This window comes from Drosophila navojoa, chromosome 4 (assembly GCF_054131105.1).
Source record: "Drosophila navojoa isolate 15081-1374.11 chromosome 4, UAZ_NAV_1.0, whole genome shotgun sequence".
In the NCBI taxonomy this organism is placed as follows: Eukaryota; Metazoa; Arthropoda; class Insecta; order Diptera; family Drosophilidae; genus Drosophila; species Drosophila navojoa.
The window spans coordinates 8,503,948-8,513,164 of record NC_142892.1 but is presented as its reverse complement, the minus strand read 5'-3'; the positions used below and the strand labels follow the sequence as shown (position 1 = coordinate 8,513,164).

The window sequence follows — 9,217 nt, the reverse complement described above, 5'->3', positions numbered from 1 at the left end:
AGTAAATTGTGTGAAATTTCGTAAGCCCCTTACTTAGATTTTAAATGTGCTAACAACTATTTATACATAGAAATGTACTTAAATTATGTATGTATGTATTAATTATCTTACAAATACGTACTATGGGAAAAGACATATACAAGATGCAGGCAGCCTATACACCTAAGTAGGATTGAGATTGAGATTGAGCAACTTTAACAGTTTTAAGGATTGTGACAAAATGTACGCGTACAATTTAACTCGACAAACAATTGAATTTAAATGTTTAATAAATATGTGTGGATATAAATATGCTTGAGTATCATTTTTATGTACAGTCCTTAAGCTATTCATCTAAAAACAATGGATCCAAGCTGCATTTGTTTGGTTCCGCCTCATAGTTATACTCATTCCGCTCGTACAGCTTCTCTCCCATGCTCCGTACCACTTTATCGGAATGATCATTGTTGGCCTCTTCAATGAGCAGCTGAAAACAAGGCATTACTAATATGAAACGAAAGTGCATAGAAGTTTCTTTACCTCAATTTCCCGTGCAAGAAATGCTTCGCTGGCGTCGCTTAACCTCTTCTGCGCCTGTCCAGTTAAGGCATTCTCAAGAAAGCCGTATACCTCACTGAAATCACAACATAAATATCTATGTACCCTTAAACTGGCTATGCAACTTGCCTCAAGTCGATGCCTCCCAGCTGTTCCGGCTTTGGTTGCACCTCCGTGCGCACTATGCTATTTATTACGGCTGCTGCTTCGTATTCACACAGATTCGACAATTCCGCATTGTTTAACAGCTCTAGCCACTGATTTATGTGTCTTAGGCAAACCGACTCGCATTCCTGATTCCCACGCACCTCAGCATCCTTGTAGGCTTGGCATATGTACTCTATATATCCATATAATAATTTCATTACTTAGCTGAACAAGAAGCAAATGCTAGATTGTTTACTTATGGCCTTCTCCTGATTTTTTCGCCTTGACCTCACGACGGTCTCCAAATTGGCATGCGTACAGCCATGTTTCTGTAAATACTCCAGTACGAGGCGTTTCAGATAGTTTGGTATCATAATGTCCGATTTGTTTTTGATTAAATCGTCACTGTCCGTTTTAATGGGTATATTCTGATCCATCTTGTTGAATTACAAAATTCACTTCTGTTTGCACGCCGAACAGCTGTTGCGCATTGGAACTGCCCACTCGTTTATGCAGCCCTGGTCGCTGCATCACAGTAGTGCTAAATAAAGATTTTCCAATAAATTTTGTGCATAATTAACGCCGATTATGTTTGTTGTATATATACCTAATTATTTTTAAATTTAAAATAATTATTATAGGATTGCCAATAGGCATACGGTTGCAAATGATGTCCAGATCCACAATGAATTACTCGCATTTGCTTAAGCGTTTTGTTGCACGGTGTGATTTGCAGCACTAATCATATGGTTGCAGCACATAGATATGGTTAGTGTTTGCAAGCATCGAACAGTGTTAGAATACGAGCGAGATTGAACGGACGCGCAATTACACTGCCCGCAGCCACTGCCAGCAAAGTTGGATGATTAACTCCCTTTGTTTCAAATGAAATCTTATCAAAAAGCATAAGACTTAGCTAATTTTATAGTTTAACCACTAAGTGCAATAATAATTTGCTTTTGAAAAAATAAGGATCAACTTTTGCAAGAGAACAAAAGAAGTCAACGAAGCCAGTGACTCATTTCGTCAGTAATTTCCAATTCGACTTCCATTTCCATTGATATTGCCATTGTCATTGTCATTGCCATTGTCACTGCCTGTTGCGCTGCGTCCGCATTGCGTTCAACAAACGAAACGAAACGAACTGAAAATAGAATTAACGTCCTCGAACTCGAGGCTCCATATATAGAGAGATCGTTGCACAGCATGGAGGAAGTGAGAGAGCAAGAGGTCGCTCAAGTGCAAGAGCGGGAGATTGGCATGCAGCAGAAGCACCGCCAACACATTTACAAAAACATAGAGAAGCTTATCAGAATCACCGACTACAATGTTATAATGACGGAAACCGTACGCAGAGGTCTGCTGTCGCCCGTGATGCGCCGCAACATTGAGGTTCTGCAGTTTATGGGACAATATCAGAATGAGGAGGAGGTGCAGCTAGATCGGAGCCGAAAGTACTTTGAAAAGATTACAAAGCGTGGACCCACTGCCTATGCAGAGCTGAAGGCTATTCTTAGGAGTTTGAAGTACATTGAAGCATTGCGTATACTAGAAGAGATCGACCCACCGAACAATGAGTTCGTATCGTTGAGCCGTGCGCATTCCAATAAATCCACGGATATTGTTGACAATCGTGTCAGTGAACCGCCCGACGATCAGCCAAGTGTTAGTAGGAAAATCGTAAGTAGATCCACTTTAAGCCCTCGGATTTGTAAGTAAACTATATGTCCCTTGCAGGTCTTGCATAATGATGCAGATGGTCCTTTAAAGCCCTTCGTTGGGGAATTGAGTGGCCAAAATCGGCAGGTTATCAAGTCTACTCGGATTCACACTGACAATGTGCTGGGCGCATACACCATGAAGTCGAAGCACAATCGCGGCGTTCTCTTCATTGTGAACATCATTGACTTCCCGGATCCCGGAAAAAAACGAAATGGTGCAGATATAGACAGTGAATCGTTGATACACATCTTCCGTGAAATTGGATTCACGACGTTCTATTACAAGAATCTCAATCAAACGGAGTTCTTCAAGACGCTCCACGAACTAACTAACTCGGATTATGTGCGCGATACAGAGTGCTTTGTCATGGTGCTGATGACGCACGGCGAGCGCATCGAGGAAGTGGACAAAGTGATCTTTAGCGATAACTCTGTGATCAATGTGAAGACAATCATCAATCACTTCCAGCCTGGAAGTTGTCCCCATTTGCTACACAAGCCCAAGGTGCTTATATTTCCATTTTGTCGTGGCGAGACTCCAGATCATGGAAAGTATTTAACCCACTCATTGAACATGAGGATGACGAGCTTGCGCATTCAAACCGACGGCATGCCTTTTGACAATGTGCCAACACTATCGGATATTTTGGTATGCTATGCCACAATGCCCGGCTTCCAGACCCATCGGGATCCCGATGAAGGCAGCTGGTACATTCAAAAGTTCTGTGATACAATGGCCGAGCATGCACACGACACCTCGTTGGAGGACATTCTGAAAAAGACGCAGGCGTTGGTGGGCAACATGCGTACCAGGCATGGCCACTTGCAGATGGGCGCCTACGACAACCTGGGCTTCAATAAGAAGCTCTACTTCAATCCGGGCTTCACCGACTAGATTACTCTCTATATCAATTGACGAGCACAAATGGAAGCGTTCCCATTCGACTGAATTGCATTTATACTTGTCGTCTCATTTTGTATATGTAATTATATTTTAAATTGTATATTAATGTTCTATTGTCCCCTCCATGTTTGCCAGTACTATATACTCCATGTATTGTTTTATTTTTTATAAATACAAACTATATTTTGTATAACTATATCTAGTTTCTATTAATACTTCTAAGTTTCGTCAAATTCATCAAGTTCTTCTAAATGGGACAACTGTAGTTTGCCGGCAGCCCGTAGATTTGTTTGACTTGGGCTGTGTTGTTTCTTTGGCTTCTTAGTGGACTTCTGGCCAATCACATATTCAGGCATCACCAGCTTGGAGCCGCGCAGCTGTGGCTTGTCCAGCTCTACATCATCCACCTCGCTTTCCCTCAGCTGCTTGAGATTGCGATTCAATTTGCTGGTCTTTTTGAACTCAATCTTAGAAGTTGTTCGTGTGCCTGCCTCATCCATGTCGTCAGTGCCATCCGAGTCGGCATCTCGCTGTGCATCCATCTGCCTTAGAAAGGACAATGCGGCCGCTGCGTTAGTCTGATCGGATATGTCTACATCGGAGAGTGAATATTTCTTCCATTTGTGTGGATTGATTTGATAGTCTGGCGTCTTGCGCGGCTTCAGACATCGCCCAATAGGTAACTCTGGCTTCTTGAAAATGCTCTCCTTGCCTCGCATGCGGCGCAGCTTCCCATCCTCGACTTCATTGCCAGCTTCAATGCTGCGACCCTGCCGATATTTCATTACCGGGTTCCTATTCTTTTCCTCCTCCAGTGCTACGACTGTGTACTTCGATTTGCTTTGATCTAGGGCCGTGCCCTTTAACTCTTTGCTGGCATCATCGAGACAGGCAAAGAGTGCATCGCGTTTCGCACTAAATTCCTGCATTTCGCTTTGTTTATTTCTTGATATTGTGTATATTTGTAAAACGTGCTGCCAACTTATTTTCAGTGAACAGCTGTTTCTCGATTGCGAATGGGGCATTTCCCAACACTAATTAGTGCCGGTGTATAGCAAGTGGCGAAAAGTGTGCGTGCTCCGCGAAAAGTATAGTATATCAACAATATCAAGGTGATTATATTTATAAATTAACATAATATTGTAGTAGCTGCATTTGAAAGTGTGTATTCATTGTCAGCAGCACCGTTAAGTAGATGTTGCGTTAGCGAGTACGTACTCAGGCTATTCCATGTGACTCGCCGCAAATTAAGTGTGCTGCACACACAATCACACTTAACTCAATATTATAGTAAACCAATTATCTCATAATTTAGGATAATTGAGTGAAGTTTTATTTGTAATTCGTACATGTTTAGATATTTCACATTTGTATATTCCAATGGGAATTTCAATACTGTTTGAGGAGTCAGCGTGAGGCAACTCTGGGTGCAGTGTTGGAAAACAAAAACTGACAGCTGCGTCACAGCTGTTGTGTATTTGGAAGCATGTATTTATTTCATTCAATCGAAACGGAAACGTGAACAAATTCTGTTTTTATTTATATGCCAGCAGACTAAATGTGCGAAAGCAATTTCCAAAGTCAAAGACTGTGATTATTTGTGATATTTAGCATGTCCATTCAAACGGGCCTGGCGTTTATATTCACAATATTAGCTTCCGTTAGTATTGTAGCTGCCATTATTTTGTTGGGTAAGGCGGCGGAAACTGAACTCTGGGATTAAACATTGTGCTTACATTATATTTTTGAATTAATTGTTTTATATTTCAGGCTGGTTTTTGATTTGGAAGGCATTTCTATCCAAATTTCGGTTGGTGCGTGAACTGCTGGGACAAGAGGAACTGGAGGAACCGCAGTTGGTTGGTGGAGAGCAAAATCAAAACGTTCGAGCACGTAAAGCGCGACGTGACTAAGCACACATACACATACGCGCATTTCCATTTACATACATAAGCGTACATAGTTTGGATCCAAAATGAACATCCGATGCGCCAAGCCTGACGACCTCATGACCATGCAGCATTGCAATCTGCTTTGCTTGCCGGAGAACTATCAAATGAAATACTATTTCTACCATGGCTTGACGTGGCCCCAGTTGAGCTACGTTGCGGAGGACGACAAGGGCAACATTGTTGGCTATGTGCTGGCCAAGATGGAGGAGCCGGAGCCCGGAGAGGAGAGTAAACACGGACATATTACCTCGTTGGCGGTTAAGCGTTCCTATCGCCGTCTCGGCCTTGCCCAGAAACTAATGAACCAGGCCTCACAGGCCATGGTCGAGTGCTTCAATGCTCAGTACGTTTCGTTGCACGTTCGCAAAAGCAATCGCGCCGCTCTCAATCTCTACACAAACTCGCTTAAGTTCAAGATCATCGAGGTTGAGCCAAAATACTACGCAGATGGAGAGGATGCCTACGCTATGCGCCGCGACCTGCGCGAGCTGGCGGAAGACGACGGCAAGCCCAAGAGCAAGGACGGAGGCGACGAGGTGTCGGCGCACGATCACAGCAAACACTTACACAGAGGCGCACACAATCACAGCGGACATGATGGTCATTGCTGCTGAATGAATGAAGATACAAATGAAATACTTACGTAGAAAGGACTAAGGATGTGCGTGTAGGATGCGTTTTTATAGTTGTGCATTTTTGTGCGATTAGGTTTTTGTATTTATGTAATAAATAACACATAAAGCGCAGTTAAATTAAACGGAAATGACAAAACATATATTATATCTATGTCTTACCACTAATCGTCTGGTGGAAAATCCCATCACCTTTCTTGGACTCTCCCTAGCGGCGGCGACTTTCGCGCCAAAACTATATGGGCTGCAATTCTTCCTACATTTGTTGGGCTTATTTGCAACTGTTCCCAGTGGTTTCCAGTGCTATAATAATGCGCGAAGCTTTCAAATATCCCCATATTGTGGTACTTTGTGGAAGTGAGAGGCATCAGCGCAGCGCAGAGTCGGCCAGCCGCAACAGCTGTTTGGGGCCTGGCACGTGCACAGGCTTGGCGCCAAAGCAAAACAAGTGAGAGAATTTCCTTGCCGCTGCGAGAGCTGTTCCCATCCAATCACAGCTGTGTGTTGTCAAACGTCAAAGTGATGCTGCTGCTTGCGCTGCTGCTGTTGCTGCTGCCGCTGCCATTGCTTCGGCTTCAAGCGCTCGACGTAAGCGACGTTAGTTCGTGAGGCGCTGGCTGAGCAGTAACGTCACGGTCACGGGTAACGGTACCTTTGAGACAACCGTATCCATTCCTAACGTCGAACAGAACGTGCGTTGCAAAAGTGTTTATAAAGCATTTATCAAACAAATTATAATTTGCCAGCCCCGCTGCTTGAATAAAAGTATTGAAAAGTGCTGCGAATGTAAATATTTAGATTCTCTGAGCGTGCGAATATTAAATTGAACTGATGTGAATTTAATGTGGAATACGCTTTAATCAATAAGCTATCAGCAGGCGGCAAAATATGTAAAGTATGCTAACTTCAAAGACGCAACACACACACACAGCCACACGCACTTGTATATGTGTGTATCAGTGAAGCGGCGCCCACTTTGCGGCAAAGTGCAGTGTGAAACGCCAAAGTGAGGAGATGTTGTGAGACAAAAAAGGGACTCGAAAGCAGCTGTTATTGTTATTGTTGTTGCTGTTGCACAAACGGGGTCAAAAGTTCGTGTGTAAGTGAGCCCCCGACACTGTCTGCCTAATTTCGCCGCATCCACTAACTAACAGCACTAATACTTGTTAAAAGCTCTCAAGTGCTCGCGTGTGTGTGACTGACTGACTGTTGGTGTGTGAAAGTCCGGGGGAGAGAGTGAGAGAGGGAGAGAGAAGACGCTGGCCAGACAAAAGCGTCAGACAAGTGCGCCAAAATAGCCTACGGATAGACGCACACACACACACACACATTCAACTGAGAGTGGTGTAAAAACACAGTTGCACACACACACACACACACACACGCACACTTATGCTTAGATCTTCATATGTATTTATATATGTGTGGCAACGTAAAGACAAACTAGGCCAATTCGCGAGTGAGACAAAAAGCCAAAAGGAAAGTGCAACAAAAAGTAGCAAAAAATAAAAAATAAAGAAGGAAAAAGGCAAAAAGAAAACTTCTGCCACATTTGTCAATGACTGAGGCCAACGACTCGCGTGACTCGAGGCATAACAATAACCGACTGCTGTCCCGCTCTCTCGGTCTCTGGGTCGCTCTCTAGGTAAGTCAGAAGCCGCCTTCACTTCAAAGCAAACTTCAGCAGCGAGTGTAATGACATTTGTCAACGGCATAATGCCGAATGCTGACACTGCCTCGCACTATGCCACGCCCCCACAGCTCATAGTCATAATCATCATCATCGTCAGCGCCATCGCCATCATCATTATGATGATGATTGTCCTCATTATGGTCTTTGTCACTGTCAACAGGAGTTTAGCTGCGTCTGTCAGGCGCAGCGTCAGCCATCGCATCATTTTTAAGCAAACATTTGCTTGCCACCTCCTTCTTCCCTTCCCCTTCCTCTACCTCCTGTGCTGCTTCAAGTGTTTAGTACTCTCTGTTGGCCTAGTAGTACGTGTTGGCCTAGAGAGGATGTCAACAACTTTTACTTGGCAAGCGTATGTTTGCCCGTTTGTTTCTGTCATGTTGATCAAATTTCCAGGGCTGGCAAAGCAGTCCAAAACTCTTTGGGGAAAACGGCCGGCCAGGCGGATACCGCTACCGCCTCCGATTTCATTGAGCGCCGCCTGCACGACTAATTGATGCCCATCGCACGCGCAACTCTAATTAAAGTTATTTAGCTAGTCGGCATCATCATCAGCTTCGTCCTCTACGTCGTCATCCTGGCGCTGCAATTTTTCATTTTCCACTCGGACTTGGTCTCGGTCTTGGTCTGTCCTACCCCGCCCTGTCCTGCCCTGCTCGCTTTGAGTGTTTATGGCTTCAATTCAATTAAACAACTGGGTCAGCTGCGGCCGTATTGGCAATGGCTAGGATCAGCCTCTAGTTCTTCGACTGGCTGGCAAAAATCAGCTTGCCGCATAATTAATTTCCAGTCAATGCATTCAGCTAGCCGAGCCGAGGGGAAAAATAATAAAAAAAAAAAAGAAAATCCCACACATATTCCCTTTTGTGTGAAAATTGCATATTTTAAAAGCGCGAGTCGGAATTAAATTGATGAAATGCCAGCGGCTGAATATATAATGCATGCTAATATAGTCCAAAGTCATCTTAATTACACAGATATAGCGCATTAAAAATGATTTATGGGAAAGACTATTAGGATCAACAAACGCTATTCAGAATGCAAGGAAATGCAGGAAATTAAAAGATTATTAGGTGTAGATTATAGAATAGTCTGAGAAAGTTATTGTGCAGATGAACTCTTGTCTAAGATATGTTTTTAGATCTGCAGGAGGAAATGTTACCCAGACAGATAAGACTCTCAAGTGATCGAGGTAGATCCAACTGATGACTGAGCATTACGAATTCAGCTTCAAGCTGTACTAGCCATAGATAATGAATATATATGTACTTATGTATATAGATTCAACCACAGCAACTGATAGCTGCCATAAGAAGAGCTTAAGCCGATGAGCTCTACTATTGTAAAAATAAAACAACGCAAAAGTTTTTCCAGGCTTGGGCAGAAAATAATATCAGGAAGTGGAAAATGTTTCGTACATTTATTTAGAAGTCAATCCCTGACAAGCGCTCATGTCAATTTTCGTTGTTCGAACTCAAAATCGAAATCAAAATCGGCGCCCGGAAGCAACAGACCGCATTAAATTGCTGAACCCACACTATTTGCTGTTGATGCTGTTGCTGGATTTTTTTTTTATCGAAGGACGTGTATTTATGAATTAGAACTTTTCGCCTGTGTTGTTTGTGGACACAGCA

At 43.3% G+C, this 9,217-nt stretch overlaps 6 protein-coding genes across 7 annotated transcripts in view; 4 read left to right on the top strand and 2 right to left on the bottom strand.

The window, feature by feature from the left end:
• Nucleotides 1-251: 251 nt before the first annotated feature.
• Nucleotides 252-1,199, bottom strand: LOC108651256 (uncharacterized). Its single transcript, XM_089260260.1, has 4 exons — nt 941-1,199; nt 663-877; nt 520-609; nt 252-466 (listed from the first exon to the last, which is right to left on the bottom strand). Exons 1-4 carry the CDS (start codon nt 1,119-1,121, stop codon nt 326-328), a joined length of 627 nt encoding a protein of 208 aa, XP_089116386.1. The 5' UTR covers nt 1,122-1,199; the 3' UTR covers nt 252-325.
• A 260-nt stretch (nt 1,200-1,459) lies between these two features.
• Nucleotides 1,460-3,502, top strand: Dronc (Death regulator Nedd2-like caspase). Its single transcript, XM_018100775.3, has 2 exons — nt 1,460-2,364; nt 2,422-3,502. The coding sequence occupies exons 1-2, from the start codon at nt 1,891-1,893 to the stop codon at nt 3,298-3,300; spliced, it is 1,353 nt and encodes a 450-aa protein (XP_017956264.1). The 5' UTR covers nt 1,460-1,890; the 3' UTR covers nt 3,301-3,502.
• LOC108651253 (uncharacterized) lies at nt 3,463-4,334 on the bottom strand. The gene has a single exon (XM_018100784.3). The coding sequence runs from the start codon at nt 4,332-4,334 to the stop codon at nt 3,528-3,530; it is 807 nt and encodes a 268-aa protein (XP_017956273.1). The 3' UTR covers nt 3,463-3,527.
• Nucleotides 4,335-4,861: 527 nt separating this feature from the next.
• Nucleotides 4,862-5,523, top strand: LOC108651261 (uncharacterized). The gene is made up of 2 exons (XM_018100795.3): nt 4,862-5,000; nt 5,080-5,523. Exons 1-2 carry the CDS (start codon nt 4,922-4,924, stop codon nt 5,220-5,222), a joined length of 222 nt encoding a protein of 73 aa, XP_017956284.1. The 5' UTR covers nt 4,862-4,921; the 3' UTR covers nt 5,223-5,523.
• On the top strand, nt 5,285-6,036 carry vnc (GNAT family N-acetyltransferase vnc). Its single transcript, XM_018100791.2, has one exon. The coding sequence runs from the start codon at nt 5,285-5,287 to the stop codon at nt 5,873-5,875; it is 591 nt and encodes a 196-aa protein (XP_017956280.1). The 3' UTR covers nt 5,876-6,036.
• A 368-nt stretch (nt 6,037-6,404) lies between these two features.
• dpr6 (defective proboscis extension response 6) overlaps nt 6,405-9,217 on the top strand; it is a 91,487-nt gene continuing 88,674 nt past the window's right edge. The window contains exon 1 of one of the 2 annotated variants that reach the window (XM_089258940.1): nt 6,405-7,538. The gene's annotated coding sequence lies outside the window, so the exon portion shown is untranslated. The remainder of the gene's footprint in view (nt 7,539-9,217) is intronic. The other variant, XM_018100781.3, reaches the window with a different exon arrangement.